Source organism: Cicer arietinum, chromosome 5 (genome assembly GCF_000331145.2).
Source record: "Cicer arietinum cultivar CDC Frontier isolate Library 1 chromosome 5, Cicar.CDCFrontier_v2.0, whole genome shotgun sequence".
NCBI lineage: Eukaryota > Viridiplantae > Streptophyta > Magnoliopsida > Fabales > Fabaceae > Cicer > Cicer arietinum.
In genome coordinates, this window is record NC_021164.2 from 68,467,280 (window position 1) to 68,487,273 (window position 19,994).

At 29.6% G+C, this 19,994-nt stretch overlaps 2 protein-coding genes across 3 annotated transcripts in view; one reads left to right on the forward strand and one right to left on the reverse strand.

Annotated features, from left to right (window-relative positions):
- LOC101500238 (metal-nicotianamine transporter YSL3) overlaps nucleotides 1–10,090 on the forward strand; it is an 11,952-nt gene extending 1,862 nt beyond the window's left edge. Inside the window, exons 6-11 of the mRNA XM_012716499.3 lie at nucleotides 1–153; nucleotides 252–366; nucleotides 456–1,384; nucleotides 7,150–7,245; nucleotides 9,458–9,524; nucleotides 9,620–10,090. Of these exons, the coding sequence (XP_012571953.2) occupies nucleotides 1–153; nucleotides 252–366; nucleotides 456–1,384; nucleotides 7,150–7,245; nucleotides 9,458–9,524; nucleotides 9,620–9,867 (1,608 nt within the window). The 3' untranslated portion in view covers nucleotides 9,868–10,090. The remainder of the gene's footprint in view (nucleotides 154–251; nucleotides 367–455; nucleotides 1,385–7,149; nucleotides 7,246–9,457; nucleotides 9,525–9,619) is intronic.
- A 2,377-nt stretch (nucleotides 10,091–12,467) lies between these two features.
- LOC101500551 (rab GTPase-activating protein 22) lies at nucleotides 12,468–17,456 on the reverse strand. Of its 2 annotated transcripts, none has more exons than XM_004502655.4 (5): nucleotides 17,021–17,456; nucleotides 14,827–14,962; nucleotides 14,687–14,736; nucleotides 14,269–14,322; nucleotides 12,468–14,130 (listed from the first exon to the last, which is right to left on the reverse strand). In XM_004502655.4, exons 1-5 carry the CDS (start codon nucleotides 17,191–17,193, stop codon nucleotides 12,879–12,881), a joined length of 1,665 nt encoding a protein of 554 aa, XP_004502712.1. In that variant the 5' UTR covers nucleotides 17,194–17,456; the 3' UTR covers nucleotides 12,468–12,878. The 2 variants fall into 2 exon arrangements, with proteins under 2 accessions (XP_004502712.1, XP_004502713.1); XM_004502656.4 differs by having other exon boundaries at nucleotides 16,676–17,164.
- Between the last annotated feature and the right edge of the window lie 2,538 nt (nucleotides 17,457–19,994).

The following is a 19,994-nucleotide window of genomic DNA, read 5'->3' on the forward strand; positions in this document are numbered from 1 at the left end:
GGAATGATTTGTTCTCATCTTGTTAATCTATCGTTACTTCTCGGTGCTGTGGTTTCATGGGGCATTATGTGGCCGTTAATCAAGGGATTAAAAGGAGAATGGTTCCCTTCAACTATACCAGAAAGTAGCATGAGGAGTCTCAATGGTTATAAGGTCTAACTTTAGCTAGAGTTAATTAAAGTATTTTATCATATCTATATTATTATTTTCTTTTCTTTTTAGACCTTATTAGATTTTATCCCTTGCTGCAGGTTTTTATTTCCATTGCCTTGATTCTTGGTGATGGACTTTACAATTTTCTCAAAGTTCTCTATTTCACTGCCACAAATATTCATGCCAACATGAAAAAGAAGACTATTAATACATGTAAGTATATGATTGCTTATAATTTTTCCAGTCCTTGAAGATGTCATTCAGTTTCTCAGCATACTCTTGTCATTCCTTTGTCATTGCAGTTACCAGTAACCAGAAACCGTTGCCTCTTGATGATCTCAGACGAAACGAAATGTTTGCAAGAGAAAACATTCCTATATGGTTGGCATGTACAGGGTACATATTCTTCTCCGTCATTTCTATTGTTGTAATCCCGTTGATGTTCCCTCCGTTGAAGTGGTATTTTGTCCTGTTCGCGTATATTTTTGCACCTTCTCTGGGCTTCTGCAATGCTTATGGTGCCGGCTTAACTGATATGAACATGGCCTATAACTATGGGAAAGTGGCTCTCTTTGTGCTTGCAGCTTTAGCCGGAAAAAGTGATGGTGTAGTTGCTGGACTTGTAGGGTGTGGCCTAATTAAATCTATTGTTTCCATTTCATCCGATTTGATGCACGATTTGAAAACTGGCCATCTCACTTTGACTTCGCCTCGTTCGATGCTTGTAAGCCAAGCAATTGGTACAGCAATAGGTTGTGTTGTTGCACCTCTCACGTTCTTTCTTTTTTACAAGGCTTTTGATGTCGGTAATCCAAATGGCGAGTACAAGGCTCCATATGCAATCATATATAGAAACATGGCAATTTTGGGTGTGGAAGGTTTTTCTGCCCTTCCACATTATTGCTTGGAATTATGTTACGGATTTTTTGCGTTCGCTATAGTGGCTAACTTGGTGAGAGATCTTGCTCCACAAAAGGTTGGAAGATGGATTCCACTTCCAATGGCTATGGCTGTTCCTTTTCTAGTTGGTGGTTACTTTGCCATTGACATGTGCATGGGAAGTTTGATTGTGTTTGCATGGCATATACTTAATAAAAATGAAGCTGGTTTAATGGTTCCTGCAATTGCTTCTGGTTTGATTTGTGGTGATGGATTATGGATTCTACCTTCATCCATTCTTGCTTTGCTAAAAGTTCGTCCCCCGATTTGCATGAGCTTCTTCCCATCCAAATAGAAAATTCGCATTCCGACTTTACTTAGTGTATGTTTGAAAAAAATCAGAAAACACGATGATGCCGCACGTTTGTTTGAAGCTCTCGCATTTGTAGCTTCGAGAAGTTCACATTGAAATCGTATGGAGATGCGAGAAAGTTAAGTTAGGTGTGTAACCAAACACACTGTTATAGAGATTATTATTAGAGGAATTAGATTAAATTACTCTACTTAAGGTAGTATGGTCATAATACCATAAGAGGCTTGCTTATAAGTTATAATAATATGTATATGAATCTGCAGCCTTCAGAATCCAGATTGATATGTAAATCCAGTTCATGTTGCAAAGGAAGAATGTGTATAAAATTTGATGTAGAAATACTTGGAATTTTTTTTGACATATTTGAATAAGGTGACTGATTTAAGCGCAAGAGATCAGTCTCTAAAATGAAATTACTTTAGATCCTAGATTAGACTACATTTATTTTGATAAAGAAAATCATTTATTTTATTTTTAATAATTTATTGTTTTTACTTTAAACTGTTGATTGTCCATTTTTATTGATTTTAAAGTTAAATAAATTTTTAATTCATATATTTTTTTAATATTTCATTATAATCTCTATAAGATTATACTTTTTAATTTATACAAAATTATTTTGCTAGCAGATTTAATTTCTACAAAACCACGTCTTTTAAAATGATATAAATTTATGACTATTTCCCTCAATATCAAAAGTATGTATTTTTATATCACGTTACATTATTCAAAAATAAATTTTCAAGCAATCTTTTTGTCAAAGCCCATGTGCATTAATTTGTAATTGTATTTGCATATCTACCACCTAATTACGATGTCTTTTTTAGCGGTACAAAAGTCTATAATCTCATGTCATATCTACCACCTAATTTTATCTTTCATTATTATATTGCATTCTTTAAAACGATGGAAAGATTCAAACATGGAGTATATCAAAAGTTTATGTAAGAATATTAAAACAAAACTAACAATTATCATCATAATCTTCGACATATATTGTATGAAGATATAATATTACGGGCGAGGATCTAATTTATTATCTAAACTATTATAAAGGCAAATTTTTGGATATTTTATTAATAAATTTATCTTAAACAATTCTTTTTTCTTTTTAATTTAAATTTAAACTTAATTAAGACTATAATAATAGGAAATTCCTTAACAACCTAAATTTTTCAAAATTAAAAATTAAAAATATATAACACAAATATTAATACATGGTAAAAATAACATGAACATTGATACCAAAATTTATCTAACATAAATTTAAAAAATAAACAAATTAAGATACAAAATTATTATTTTTTAAGCTAAATACCACTTATGATCTCTTAATTTAATTTCAGTTAACGTTTTAGTCATTTATCTTTTTTTTTTTTTCGATTTAGTCCTTTATTTTAATTTTAAGTGACAATTTAATCTTTTATGTTTTAAAAAGTCAACAATGTTATACTATTTTTTACAAAAAATTCATAAAATTTTCAAACAAAATCCATAAAATTAATTATATTTTGTAATATAAAACAAATTTAATCAAATTCATAACTTAAATCTTCAAATAAACTCATATTTGTCATTCTTTATTTGATGTTGTTGGAGATCAAAATATGAGTTTATTTAAAGATTTAAGTTATGAATTTGATGAAATTACAATATTGAGAATGATAATTAGTTTTATGAGTTTTGTTTGAAATTTTTATGAATTTTTTGAATTTTTGCAAAAAATAAAGATAATATTGTTGACGTTTTAAAACATAAAATATCAAATTGTCATTTAAAATTAAAATAAATGACCAAATCATGAAGAAAAAAAAAAGATAAATGACTAAAACGTTAACTGAAATTAAGTTAAGGGACCACGGGTGGTATTTAGCCTATTTTTTATTTATAAAATATTATATTATACAATAAAACAAACATCAATATCAATCTTTTCGCTAATATTCTATATGTCTATAGTTGTATGTTCTTTTTTTTATAATTTTTTTTTCTTCAAATACAAACATTTTTAAATTATTATGTACATATTTTTTTTCAAACATTCCTCTTTTTAATACTCTAGTACTCTACTAACTTATTATATTAAAATATAAAATGTTATTAGACACATTTTTTTATAAGAGATAATAAATATCACTATAATTAACTAATATAAATGTAATATCTCGTGTTTGAATTTGAGTCAAGATATTCAACCTAACAATATCGATATTTAGTTGAACTAATATTTAAAAATAAGTTAAACATATATATATATATATATATATATATATATATATATATATATATATATATATATATATATAATATTATGAACATTTACACTTAAAAATAAACATTGAGTTTATTTTTTATTTACCAATTTATTTACTACTATATTTACCTACGTGACAAAAGTTGTTGTTGATATTTATCAAATTAATAAAAATGTCTGTACGTCTGTGCAAAGGGCCATCCTACCACCAATGGCTTGACTTGTTGAGTTCGACTTGACTAGCCCATTGTTTTTGTGGTGGTTGTGGACTACTCTACTATTACGTCAAAGATTTTCATAATTATTCCTCTAAGTTATTTAATCGTTTAGTAAAATAAAAAATAAGTTATTTAATAGCAACATACTAGTATTAATATCAATTTAATACAATTAAATACTTCCTCCAGCAAAAGAAAAACATTTATTTGAAATGTTATTTTTTGTTTTCAATATAAAATTATTTATTTTTTAATTATATTATTTAATTAATACTTTATATATTTTTTAAATATTTTATTTTATTTTATATTTATGGTAGTGTAAAATATAGTATCTATTATTAATAAAAATGGTTTAATAAAATTATTACTCTTTTTAAAATATTATACTTCATTTTATATTTATTATAGTGTAAAATATAGTATAAATTATTAATAAGAATATACTATTCTTTTTAAAAATATTATATTGCATTTTACATATTTATGATATTGTAAAATATAGTATCAACTATTAACAAAGATAGTTTAATAAAATAGTATCAATTATTAATAAGGATGGTTTAATAAAATATAGTATCAATTATATGAAATCCATTTAAAGGTAAGTTCTTTTAGTCAATAAAAAACATTAATGTTAAGTTGTTCTAATAAATACGTGTTGTATGTAGGTTGCACCAACTCCAAGTGATCTAAGGATCTCGGATTTTTTTATGGAATATTTTTATTTATTTTTTAAATACTAAAATGTCACACTATGAAGTTTATATACTAGATTGTCCTACTTTTTTAGTTCAATAGAAGATCGATGAGATGATCAGCTGAAGACCACTCTAAAATGGATCTAGTCGGAGGTCGCTGGTCCAAGAGGCGACCTCTTATTATGGTTAAATTTTTATTTTTGTATATATGCATTATTATATTAATTTAATATATTAATAAATAATAATAAATAACAATACTAATAAATAATACATTAAATAATAATAATGATGATAATAAATAATAATCTTATTATTATTATTATTAAATATAATTAAAATTAAAATAATAAATTATATTATACATTTAAAAAAAAATACATTAAAAATACAATTTGACAATTGTTTATTTAATAAATTAAAACTAATTATAATATTTAGAAAAACAAAATACTAACAAATAATAATAATAATAATAATAATAATAATAATAATAATAATAATAATTTGCTACTTACCAAATTGTACTTAATGAATTTGCTACTTACCAAATTTATTACTTACCAAATTGAACAATTTGCGATTAATCAATTTGTTACTTACTAAATTATGCAATATATTAATTTTATCATTTAATGATTAAATTAATGATATATCACAAATTAATTTTATCATTTAGTAAATTGATTCAAATTCACATTCATTTACAAATTGATTTAATATAAAAAAAAGTGATTCGTGTGATTGGAAAAAGTAACAAAAATAAAAAATAAACTTAATTTAATCATTTTATATATAGATATTTTTAAAATACTGTTGGAAGATGAATATATTTAATTTAATTTTATCTTTTGAGATAAATTAACAATATATTATCTGATTTTATCTCAATATATCAAAAAAATTAATTTGTGTTATTGATAATATAGCAAAATATATATATCAAAATTAATGCGGTTGAATAAATGTGACAAAACAAAAAAGATAATGCATAATCAATTTACCAATCACACGAATCAATTTTTCTGATATTAAATAAATTTGTAAATTAATGAGAAAATTAATCAATTTACCAAATCATATTTAATGAGAAAATTACTTTTAACAATTTGTGATTAATCATTAATTTTACAATTAAATGAGAAAATTAATGAAAAAATTAATCAATTGTATAATTTGGTAACAAATTGATTAATCGCAAATTGTCAAATTTAATAAGTAGCAAATTGATTCATCATAAATCGTACAATTTGGTAAATAGAAAATTATTATTATTATTATTATTATTATTATTATTATCATTTATTAGTATTTTGTTTAAAAAAATATTATAATTAGTTTTAATTTATTAAATAAACAATTGTCCAATTAGTATTTTTAATATATTTTCTTTGAAATTTATAAAATAATTTACTATTTTTAATTATAATCATTTTTAATAATAATATTATTATTTATTAATGTATTATTTATTAATATATTAAATTAATATAATAATGCATAAAACGATCCAAGAAAAAAATTAATCTCTAGTGAGAGGTCGCCCCATGGGTCAGCAACCTCCAACTAAGTCCAATTCAGAGTGGTATTCCGCTGGTCGCACCCTAGACCAACGAACTCCTATTGAACTCAAATATGGTATATAAAACTGAAATTAAGGCATTTTAGTATAAAAAAAATGAAAAAAAAGAATATTCTAGAAAAAATCCCGACGATCTAATGTTAAAGATATATTTCTTTTTTAAGTGAAATTTACATTTTTATTTGATTTAACGACCAATTTTTTGAAATATTTATTAATCTGGGCGGTATAATATTAATATAATATTATATTTGATCTAAATTTTTATGATTAAAAAATATTAAATTTTATTAATTTAGTTTTTTTCTTATATATAAAAAGAATATATAATAATTGAATTAATTTTTTATTGTACAATAAATATTATTTAATATTTTTGTACACATAATAATTATCTTAAAAAATAAATAAATTATTTTATCATACTACTAATCTCAATTATTGATAATTTATTATTATAATTATTGATATAAAATATAAAAATATTTTAAAAATTATATATAAAATAATCATCGAAAGTAATAATATTAAAAAATAATAATTAAAATTATATTAAAAATTATGAACTCACAAATTTTTATCTATCTTTTCAATGGGCAATTTTGTAATATAAATAAACTAGAAGGGTGTTTTTTTAGTAAAAAATATTGGTGGGGGTTTTATAAGCAGGCACGTTGCTAAATTAGCCTCACCAACCACATAGTGAAGAGATTTGACACACGACACTCTTTTTTTTTTTTTTGTCACTGAGAATCTGCGAAGGAACGGCACTGGTAAATTTGTTGACCCTCTTCTCTTCGTATCCATCCATTTTCAATTTTTTGATCAATAGTAAAAATTAATGCTTTTGCTTATTCTCTTTGGGGATGATTTGATGTGATGCATGTTTTGTTCCTTTTTCTTTCTTGATTCTCTAGATCCTCTCTTTTTTTTGTTAACAAAAATTAAATTGGGGGTTTGACTTGAATTTTTTGATTTTGTAGCAGTGAAAAATTAAAATGGCTTCAGATCCAAAGCTTCACACTTTCGATGAGGTGGTAAAGCATAGCAAGACCAAAGATTGTTGGCTTATTCTATCTGGAAAGGTCAGTTTATTTTTTTTGGGATTTTTTTTGCATGGAAGATTTAGAATTCTTCCAACTTATCGAAACTGACATAAATTAGATAATAAATTAATCAAAATTTTGTTGTTTTGGTAATTGGACGCTTCGTTTGATTTTTTGTCTGTTGGTGATAAAGTTTGAGTTTTTGAAGCTCATGCATGTGTTATTGTTCCTGTTTTTAAGATTGAAGGTTGCTATTGTTTTGTTTATGTTATGACTGGATCAGCGTGCTTAAGAAATCGTGGTTACTTTTCTCCTTTAAAAAGGTTACATTTTCCAAGGGGTTTCTTTTTGCATCTTATTTTATGTTACATGTTTGACTGCATAATTATTGTTTTTATTTTTTAATTTTTTATTGTAACTTATATAGTTATAATTCACTTTCATATGTAGTAACATTTCAACTTTATATTGTATCATATTGAATTCAAATCTGAATGGTTCTCTATATACGCTGCAATTTAAACTTTTCTTCTTACTCATGGATGATCAAGTAATAAAATGGATAATCATATTACTTTTGCATAGTATCATAACACTACATATACCACTATCATTTGTCAATCAGAAGAATTGCAATCACTTCTTGCGTGTATGATTTTGTAAACAAGAAGCTATCTATTACTTTCTGGCTTCCTCCATTCACATACTTTCATATGCTGCTACTTTTCAATTTTTAATAAAAGAAGAAATTTATAACACGGAATATTACAAAGTGAAAGGAGGATACCTCTTTAGAAAACGTGAAAAAGTAGCACAACGATGAACAATAGACTGCAATTTAGTAAGCCTACCCAATATCTAAAAAATGCAAGAGTTAGCTTTTCTTAAATGTACCAAAGTAGAGCAAATATTGCACTTTTTCATAAAGTTTTGGCTTCTTTACTTCTTCTAAAACCATTAAAACTGGTCTGAAGAATTGGTCATACCCAACTTCTCTTAAAAAGCAAAAGGAAAGAAAACCATGAAGGAGTAGCAGCATATCAATTTTAGGTGAAGAAACAGATTCTGAGCTTGCACCAAGGCCACTTGCAACACTTATCCGGAGAAAACGCTGCGTTTGACTTGCATACGTGCAACTTGTCATTGGTGTTCTATTAACCTGGATGTCCAATTGAAAGACTCGGCCTAAAGAAAAGCAGCCTAGAATATAGCCCTACCATTAAAGTTTTATTAAAAATGGAAATCTAAAGTAGAGTTGTGCTAGGGGGATTCACATAAAAGCCACAGGAAGGCCATTCTAAAAGAGGAATCTCCTACGGAAAACTTGAGATGGCGATTGTTACCCACCTTAACGGAAAGCAACAAAGGTGGGTTATGCGGTGGGCCAGCTTAATAGGTGGTCCATGGTGAACTAATACATAAAAATCCCCCAGAACTCAAATGGTGATGGCTTTCAAAAGAAGTTCAAGGTCTTCCTTGACTTTACATATAAAGTGACAACTTGATTGGTGTCGCTTCAACAAAAAGAGAAAAACAAATGAGTTGGCACACATGTTTGTTTTTCCTTGTTTTTGTTAAATCAACATCGGTCGACTTAAATTTTTTATTAATTTTCCTTGTAGCCTTCTTAAAACCTTTATTAATTTTGAAGAATATTTTAAATTCCCCCCAACTTAGGAAGACTAACAGAGACATTAAGACTATACACTTCCTTTCCACATTTTGATTTTTAGCCTTTTACCCCCGGTGACTCCAAAACATAATTGGGAGAGTCTTGACTAGAACCATGGTAAGACAACATTTTGTTTTATGCAAGCTATTTATGTTCCTAGTTAAAACTTAAAACAGCAAGATGTTAGTCAAATATGCTTTGAGAGGTGGTTTTCCCCAATCTTCCCTTTATATTATCTCATAAAATGCTTTTTATTGGATATGGTAATCATATTACCCCGTTGTCCTTGTGATGCACTTTGATGCCGCCTTTCCCAAACCCATCTTCCTACTAGACATTAGCTCTTTGGAAATCTTGTTGAAGCAAAACCACTTTAACTATTTTAAACATTACCTGATATTGTGATGGCCAATTCTGAGGCTATTAAAATGCCTTGAAAAATATGCAGAATGCCATGTATATTGTCCTGAATGGTCACCGTTAGGCCACAGACAGAGAAATTATACTTCATAGTAGTTTGCGATAATGTTGATGTTAATATCTGTCTCTTAATGAACTTTTGTTCTTCCACCATGTTAGGTGTATGATGTCACCCCTTTTATGGAGGATCATCCCGGAGGTGATGAGGTTCTGTTGTCTGCAACAGGTATGCATGCTTATATTATATCATCTGAAGTGAATTGCTAAAAGCATTGATGAGGATAACCTGTTGATTATTATACTGTACTGTATGGGTTACAGGGAAAGATGCAACCAATGATTTTGAAGATGTTGGGCACAGTGATGCAGCTAGAGAAATGATGGAAAAATACTATATTGGTGACATTGATCCATCAACTGTTCCGCTGAAGCGTACCTACACTCCACCTCAATCTCAGTACAATCCCGACAAGACTTCGGAATTTGTGATCAAGATTTTGCAATTCCTGGTGCCTCTCCTGATATTGGGGTTAGCCTTTGTTGTCCGAAACTACACCAAGAAAGAGTAGTTTCTTCTTTATCATCATCACATTGCACCCTTGTGAAGGGTCTGCTAGCTATTTATAGGGGGGTCATTTAAAGGACAGTGTTTAGTTTCTTCGTGGTTGTTTTGTTGAGCATTGAAACTAGATTATAATGTTTTCCATGTTTCTTTGGTAATGGTACTTTTGTCATTATGAATGAGGAACCTAATAATGTTGGACGGTGAATTTCATATCTCTTCAGACTTCATTCAGCATCTTTGTTTCATTAATATTTTCTCAAGACTTTTTTAAACTGTGATTTAATGTGAATTTTGTAAGGTCTTATTTCATTTTTATTTATGGACATGCAAAGTGCAAGATACTTTGTTTATGGTCACAGATTCACCGTACGGTACACATGGTGACCAGTGTATGTACCTGAATTAGGTCCTATCATCCCAGGCTCCTCACATTACAACTATGGATCATCCTCCCTTATTTTTATTCATATGATGTTAATTACACTTAAAGATACACTATCAAAAGTTGGTTTATGCTTAAATGCTAAAATATCGTGAAATGCATTATTGGAAAGCTGGAAGCTAGTTTCCGGTAAAATACTGTAGGTGATGAGAAACTATGATAAGATCTTCATGAGCCTACACAATCTAACAATAAAGATCGAGAAAAAAAAATCCATCCTATAGACAACTTCAATAAAGATTGAAAAAAGAAGTCCATTATGGACCTCTAATTATGGTGGTTTATGCTTGTCTTCCCTTGATGCAATAATTTTTGGATGATTGTTCATTTTGTCCTCATGTTTGTTCATTTTTTTGTTTTTTTTATCAGATAATAACTTTCCAAAGTGTAAAATTGAGTAAATATACTATCAAATTTTAGTATTTGGTAGTATATTTAGAGGCGAGTGAGTAAACACTGGAGTGGGTGAACAACTTTCTAATTTTTGGTTGTAGTAGGAGGGAGAAATCTCATGCGGCTATTAGGTCGAATCCCATTGTTATCCCTAATTAAAGTATAATATTATTAAAATGTCTTTATTTTTTCTTTGATTTAACCAAAAAAAATATGGTTGCTTGGGAAAAAAAATTGCCTCTATGTATAAACAAAGGATAAGCACAATTTCTTCAAAAATGCAGAAAGGAGCTTCAAATTAAGAAGAAAGGAAACACTTCAGATTGAATAAAAGAATCTTACATGGACGGTTAGTATGAAGGCTTAGTTATTATTTTGACTTACTCCTAATTTTGATGATTATTCATACAATCATAGTTCTTATTTTAAGTTGCATAAATGATTTTTTTTTGGGTTGGAATACAATAATAATTTTCGTATCCAAGGGAAGTGCAATATCTCATTTTTAGGATCTTAAAAAAGAAAAATGGACCAAAAATGTATTTTAGGTAATAATATATTTGATCCAGTACAAATGACTTTTCTGGTTGGAAAACAAAGTTGCATTAATGATTTGATTAAGAGTGATTCCTAATTGTGATGATTATTCGTGCAATCATAGTTCTTATTGTAAGTTGCACAAATGACTTTTTTGGTTGGAAAACAAAAGTAAGTTTCTTATGCAAGGGAAGTGAAGTATCTCATTTTTAGGATCCTACAAAAAGATAATAGACCAAAAATGTATTTTTAATCTAATTTGTAATAGTAATATATAAAGACAAATGGATGAAAACTAATAGCGTGCTTTGGGATGTGAAAAGAAGAAGACCAAAATCAAGCATAGACCTGTAAAGTGGGCTATGATACCCAACTACAGCGAAAATAATTTGAGTTTTAACACCGTTCCGTTTTGCTAAACATACCACCCCCTTAATAATTCTCGAATTTAATTTTGGGTAAATTACATTCACCTCTCCTAAAATTTTGTTAAATATTACATATCTTTTTTCTAATTTCTCATAAATAATAACCTCCCCTAAAGCTAACACTGTTAAGCATTCGTCAGAGATCAAGTTTCTCACTCATCTTGTTGCATTTTTGTGTGATTCTTAAACACCACTTTCATCTTTTCTTTTTACTGGTATGTCTCAAGCAACTTGTTGCCTTATCACTTTTATCTTGCAACTTGTTGTGTTCTATACTTTTCTACTCTCAATTTGTAATAGTGGGTCTCAATTAAACAACATCAGGAGAACAATTGTAGCAGCAATATCTGAGCAGATTTGGGACAAAAAAATGTAATGGGTTTTGGATGAGACAAATCAACAAACAATTTTCAACTAAAATTATATATACATCGTTTTAGAGATGGAGACGAGTTGTCGTGTTTCTTTCAACACAACAATTGTGTATAGCATGAAAGAAATAAATAAGGGAAAGTTATAGACCAATTAAAAAAATAGATATTTATTCAAACTTTACAGGAGGTAAATGCAATTTTCTCAATAATTTTTAGTGGTATAATTGAAAGTGATCACCAATGCTAAGAACAAAAAAAAAAAAAAAGTGATCACCAATAATTTATGGAGGTAGTGCCAAAACAAAGTCATTGACCGGTTGAGTTAGATGCGCATCCAAATTATGTGGCCGCTAGCTAAATCATTAATAAAGCAATTAAATAAACCTAAGATTACATCTAAAGTCGCATGATAAGGCTACTGAGCAGCATCTAAAAGAGTCAACGGATTCATGAGTTCGGATTTAGTCAAAAAGGACAATATTCGTAATTGTCGAGGAAATTTCAGTGTCTTCTACTAACGGTTACATGCACTACCCACCTGCTTTTCGCAAAGGTGTTCCGAGACATATCACAAATAAGAATTGCAATAAAAAGGATAGAGCCAAAAGAAAAAGAAAAAAAAAATGTAAATCTAACTAACTTCATTCTCCACATTAGCCAACAACATTATCGAAACTGAAGATCGTAACTAAGCAGTGGCAAGTTTCAGCAAGCAGCAAGATTCGTTGTAATAAACCCAGCAGTTGCAGTACTTATTTTCAGATGCAGAGGAGAAACCTAGCAGCCCGAAAGTAAAGATCTTTCAACGACAATATAAAAGTAGTTTATGCATCAGCTGCAGTCAATGGAATGATGCCTCTATTTTCATTTTATCGTGAAGGGTGACCACCAAGTTATGAGCATCGTCCAAGAGCTTCCAAACATCAAGGTGTCCTGCCATGCCATTGCATTCCTTAATGATTTCGTCCATGCTGCTATACTTCTCAAGGATCAATTTCCTTCTTTGTAACACTGAGGCTGCTATTGCAAAAAGCAATAAATCATCTGTTGGCGGAGCACGTTGTCTAATTCTGCTCCAGGCAGATTTCCCAATACCGGCTCTGATTGCTGCTTGATCTGCCCACATTACTTCCCAAAGGCAGAGAGTTTGCTCAAATGTCAACTCCCTTCTGAACAAAACCACCACCATTCTATACACAAAAAAGCAATCCTCGGCTTGGAGCTTCTGCAAATGCCTAAACAGGTGGGAATCCTTAAACTTTATTATTTTTGCAACTATATCAAGTTGCCTTCTAATACCCACCTCATCAAGCCTGAAATTCTGCCTAGCCTTTTTCATAAATCCAACAAAACACCAGAATGCTTCGTGATCTTCTGATATAACACTAACAATAGGAGATAACAGATCACTCATACCCTGACAGTAGCCAATTTCAGGGTCGTATAGTGCATATGCTTCAAGAATAGCAACCAACCGAGCAGCATGATAGATTCTGCCAGCATCTAGGTGACCATAATCCTTCAAGCCAACAGCCTCAGCAGATCGATGAGCCCTGCTTTCTGGTACAATAGCTTGACAGGGAGAGTATGGCATCCATTCTGCATTGGCGCGTACTGCATCGAGTCGGATGATCCGTTGCCATGTGGCAAAGTCTTCACTAGTTCGTAGTTTGGACGAGCCTTTCATTTGAGATGGAGAAGAATTCTCCTTGGAAGTTGTGTTGGAATTGTTCTCTTCCGAACCATCATCAGAGGGAAATGTCTGAATTACCTCAGGACTTTCTGAGGAATCTGAATCAGTGGAATCTGTATCGAGAGCAGAGGTATCGGCATTGCTGCTGTTGGGAACATCGTCTCCTTCCAACAGGGAAATGGATGGATCATCTGAATATTCAACGTCTGGGCTCTGTTCCTCACTGGAAAGGGATTCTCTGGCACTCGCTGCATCTTCAGAACTCGGAGAACCCGAATCTTGATTAAGGCTCGCACCATCTCCTTCATAGCTGATTTCACCTATTTCATTGAATTTAAAGCTCCCACTGTTGGAATTTAGCAGTTGCCGGCATCGCCTGCGAAGTTTCTCATATTTCTTTCTGTGTTTGTAGGTTTAGCATAAAAGTAACCGTATGTTAAACCAAAAACAAAGAAAAAGGAAGTACAAACAAATAAAATTTGAAAGACCAGAGAAAGATGGATCAAGCATGGATTTGCATATAAACTTGGGTGCTTACCTATTTTGAGTTCGTATAGCATCTCTTTCTTCTTTGGTAGTGTCCAAGTCATATCTGTGTAAATGAAAGTTTAATGAGTAACCATATAAAAGTTCGTCTAAATAATGACAAGGTAATATCCATCATAATGGATAACATGAAGCCAAAGAAAAGTTTGAGATAATAAAAAAAGTTATATGATACTCCAGTTCATTCCATTCAAGCCATGAAGGACGGACACTTAGAATATCAAAAGAGGAACAAGACAAAATGAGTATGACAGTTCAAATATAAATGAGAAGCTTTAAATTTAGCTCCACATCGATGCCCTCTTTGGATGACATGTTTGCCTAAAAATCCATACTTCCTAGATCCCATGTATGCAACATATAAATAAACATCATTTAGAAGTGAATCACAAAAGACACATAATGCTTACACTCCAAGTAGGAAAGGCCAAACTTCAGTTCTTATACTACGATCAACACCCTGTATCAGTCATTCATAACATAATCAATATTGAGACGAAACACCAAAAACAAAAATTTAATTCTAAATAGATAAAATTAGTAAACTCACTCCACTGCGAACTCTTTTCAGGAACTTAATTCCACCATCGCGAATTCTTCCGTCTTGGGTAAACAAGCTTTTCCATTGCTGAGGAGAAAGGACGTGTTTTCTTTTCCGGCGTGACCATGGTGATTTAAGACGACCACTGAAATTTTGTCACAGAATTACTTATTACTACTGCTTGTATGTAAATAAGTTTTCAAACAGAGAATAGGCAGAAAACAATCATTTAAGACATTTGGTTAAGTGACAAAGTACAAAGAAAAATATATTATTCCATTTTAAAAGCATATCACAGTGCTCCAGTAGAATAGATATAATTGTTCAAGCCAATTGTGGCTTTCTACTTTTTCTTTCCACATGGAAAAAATGAGCAAGTGTTAACAAATTTAGTATTTAAAGTTAGAAATTAATGTGCATTACCACTGCCACAAATTTCATACATTTAGCATTTCATTACCGTTTACGGATTCCAGAGTAAAATGTTTTTATGTACAACTATCTTATTTCCTTAATCCTACAATAATTAAATGCATTCAGTTCAAGAAGTCCTCAACTTACTAGAAGATATTGCAAAAATATGAATATGATTGTATAAATGTATAATATGAAGGAAAAAAAACGTCTGCTTTTTTTAATTGGCTTATGAAGAGCTTATCTGGATTATCTATTGATTTAAACACTTGACATAGTGTTTGGGAGACCTTATGGAAAAAGCTTATGACATGTTTATATGCTGTCTAATGAGCAGTTTAGCAATGACTTCAATAATGATACATATCTGTTGCTCTTTGTACTGCTATATTTATGGAACACATCCTTGGGAAATCAAAAAGTTGATTCCAAATTTTACAGCATCACCAATGTTTGCTAAAAAATTTAGCTTAGTAATTAATTAATTTGTTATGAGAGAGGGAGGATCCAAACTATTCAAAGTAAAAATTCATGGGATGTGATTTAAAAAAGAATAAAGGAAAGAGGACATAACGTATAAAAATATTGTCCTTGAAGATTTGAGACACATCAACATCGCCTAGATATACATCCAGAAAATATCTAGAATATTAAAGCCTAAAAATTGTAATGCTTGATTGATGCAACATGTTGATTGACTGAATGTGCCTAGGATATATTTCCTTAAAAGAACTTAGACGCCAGAGATTTGATTAGGTCCATAAAAATGATTTTGTCAGTCTCCAAATGAACATACTCACCAAATTATGTTTTAAGCATAGATCTTCCTTCTTATCTTCCTTTTAACTAAGGAAGATCTAAGCAAAACAGACAGCTAGAAGAAAGGTTTTGGCTTTTGGTATCCGATCAATATTATAATCAAGTTACATTTTTTCCCTAAATATGGTGCATTTATTCATTGACAACCGATTTGACATGACTCATGAGATATGGGAATCTGTGGATAAAAAGTCCAAAACAAGAGGAAAGGAACTTCAGATTGAAGAAATCTCCTAAACACAAAAGGACAGAATTCCCCACATAAACCAAAATACAGATCTGTCTCCGTCTAATTAACTCGTCTTTCTCAACCCTTCTACCCCTTTCAAAGAAAAATCAAAAATTGTTTTTTCTTTTTCCTATCATTTTCACAAGCATTGCAATTCCACAAATTAACCATTCTACACACTCAAACCGAAATGTAACCGAACAAAAATACCCAAATTAGAAACAAAGAAGAGCGAAGCACAAAACACACATGCTGAATAGCCTAAGCTGACACTGATAACAAGATCGGTGATATAAAAAATTCTGAGATCTGGTACGAAATAAACAGAACAAAGTAATAGAAATCTTAGAACTGAAAAAAAAAGTGAGAGCAGGAGGAGAGAGATGAAGAACTCACCGATCAGAGGATGAACAAGAAGCTGGTGAGGAAGAAGTAACAACGAATAGAACCGAACGCAAATGGATCCAGGATGAAGACGACGACGACGATGATGAAGGAGAAGAATTTGAAGACGACGAAGATGAATTGTTACTTCGTCTAAGGGGATTCATCTATAAATTCCTTCTATATACACTTTTGATTTTCGTATAGTTGTTCCTTTTTTTATTGTAACGAAATCGAAATCGAAATCGAAAACAGTGTCATCTATGCCTGAGTCAGAGTGAAGTAGTGAGCTAGGGTTTTTGCGATTGCAATTATGCTTTCTCTAATTCGTTCATTTGAGGAGTCTTTGGTTTTTACCTACTTGCACCATAGAAGACGACGGCGACGAAAGCGATGCCGGCCAAAGCCGTGAAGAGCACCGCCGTAGTCGAAGGCGTGACGACCGCAGTCATGAAGGAGAACTTGGCGCCACCGCCGGAGAGAAACGGAGTATCGTTGTTGTTGGCGTTTAAGTTAGTAGATAGGAACATGGAGGAGAAATGAGTTGAAATTACTTGAATACCCCTGGCACGATACTTTCTTCTTGAGATTCCGCAAACTTGTTTCTAAGAAGTGAATAACACGCTTTATTTTAATTTGGTTTTGATAGAGAAGCCTCTTATTATTGAGTAGAAGCTTTGTCTCTCTCTCTGAATAGCGCCACTGTGAAGAGAGATTTTAGACAGAGAAAAAGAAATGAAAGAATCTCGTTTCCCTATGCATATGTTTGTTGGCGAGAGTTTGGGCTTTTTTCACTTTCGTACTAAAGGGAAAGGACAACAATAATGGCTAAAAACGGTGCCGTTTTTACTTTACTAATCATCTCATTCAAACTAACTATTCAATTCAATCTTCTTATTGGAGATAGGGTTTCGTTTTACTTCTTTATTCATTATAAATTAAAATATTAACTGTTTTAAGAAGACTATCTCTGTCGCTACTCTACTCTTGGCTTCTTTGGCCTTTTCAACAAATTGCCTTCTAATCATCGGTCAAAATCTTTATATTTCGAGTAAACTCATTAAGATTATAAAAAAAAAATTAAATTAACAAATATCTTTGGAGTCCTTCTTGAAAATTAAGAAACTAGAAGATAAAAAGTATATTTTTTAATGGAAAATTTTAATTTTTGCAATTTTAAAATTTAACATATATATTTTTCAATATTTAAATTTTATATTTAAATTTTTAACAAGTGTACTTAAAGTAATATTTATAAATAAATAAAAACTGATTAAGCGTTTGAATACGTACAGAAAACTTTATATTGCGACTTGCGAGTAAAGTGATTAAGAGTTGAATACGTGTTTTACATGTGTATTCTCCTTATTACTCCTCTTGTACTACTTTAAATGCGTACTCATCCATCAAATACGTATAATTTTAGTTGAATAAATGCATAGTTTTGGACTTTTGGAAAATACCGTTTGTAAAATCTATCCTACTACTTATTTTTGTATTTATATTATAATTGACGTGTTTCGAAAAAATTTAGTTAGTTACTAGTATTAAATATAAATATAATGTATTAATTATATAATTAATGTATCTTAATACAATTGTAATTTTTTTATAGGTATTATTGATTTAAATGAGATAATAAATTAATAGTTAGATAATTTTATATAATCAATTAAATATATAACTGACTAAAATAAAATAACTAATTAGTTAGTATAATTAATTAACCAACTAACATATTAAATATATGTAAGAATAAGTACGGCAAAGTCACACTCTTTAATTTTCAAATTATATTTAATATGTGCAATTTTGTTTTAAATATTACCACCTAACATCTGATATTAAATATTTTATAAGATTGTGAGGTTTTAGTAAAATTTACAATTGAATTATAAGGTTGTTTAAAATCGCGTGTTTAATCTTTTAATGTTATTGGAGAAAAATAAATATAAATTTATTTATAAATATTTTAAAAGACTATTTTTGTATTTTAAATTTATTTTTAAGAAAAATATACTGAAAGTTTATTTATGTTATATTTTAGTACTTTCATCAGACGGTTTGGTGCGTTGAAGGGAAGAATAAATAAAACGATAGGAAGAAAACATGAGATAAGTTTATGTTAGGAGATTAAATAAGTAACTAAATCTATCTAATGAACATATCTCGTTTTTAAGAAGAATTAAAAAACTATCCTGTACATCATACCACTGACTCACGGCATATATATAACTTTTTCTTGAAGGGAGGGGGAGCAAAAAAATATCCATCACTAAACCTCTATATTTTCTACTTCTATTTATATTTTAAAATTCCTCTTTTGATGAAAATATTGAACTAGATCGAATTGATCCAAACCTTATTATGGTTTTAATTTTAATAAAGAACCGGCTCAAGCATTAATTGAACGAAATAGAGCGAATGCTAGCGTCTTACAGTCTAATAACTCGATAGCTTTATTAATTATATTTAGTTGCAACTTTTTCATTTTTTTTTTATAAATAGTTGTGATATTAACTTATTAACCACCTTCATAATTTCAATTTTCTTATGCCCAGACTTAAAAGTTTTCTTTTTTTGAACGAAGACACAAAATTAAAGTAAGTCATTTTTTGACACAGACAAGTTAATTAGTACTATATCAAAATGCATTGGATTATGGGCAATACTTAAATATTAAATTACTCTAAAATGAACAAATCATTTAAAAAAATAATATTCACTATTAATTATAAAATGAATTATTAATATTATGTATATGATTAATTATAAATAGTTATAATATATATCATTAACTAACTTTTCTTATTTTTTATTTTAAGGGAGTTAAATTCAAAGATTATATATTTAGTCAAAAGCTGGAATATGCTCAGAAAATACCACCAACTTGTCTAGCAATCTAACCGAATCTCGTGTCACTTTTGAATTTTGATAACATGTTAAAGATGGTAATGGTTTTATAGAAAAAGGTTAACTGATCCTTGAAGATTTTTTATTGTTAGTGTAACATTGTTCTACCAGCACTGTATTTGGCCTTGACAACTTGGCTTATCCAAAATATATTTGGCTTAGTTAACTTCCAAAGCTATTACTTGCCCTACTATTTATTTCTTCTTTCTGACAAAATCACTTGTACTACTAATTCTTAAAAAAAATTGTACATATTTTTTTTTTAAAGGACGACTACCATTTGTTATCCTCTTTACTTCATTTGTGATTGTCAATTACTAAGTAATAACTAATAAAGAAAAACAATTATATAAATATTAGTCAACAAAAATCAGGTTCAGTGATGTTAGTTAACATTCTTTTAAATAAGGAAAATAAC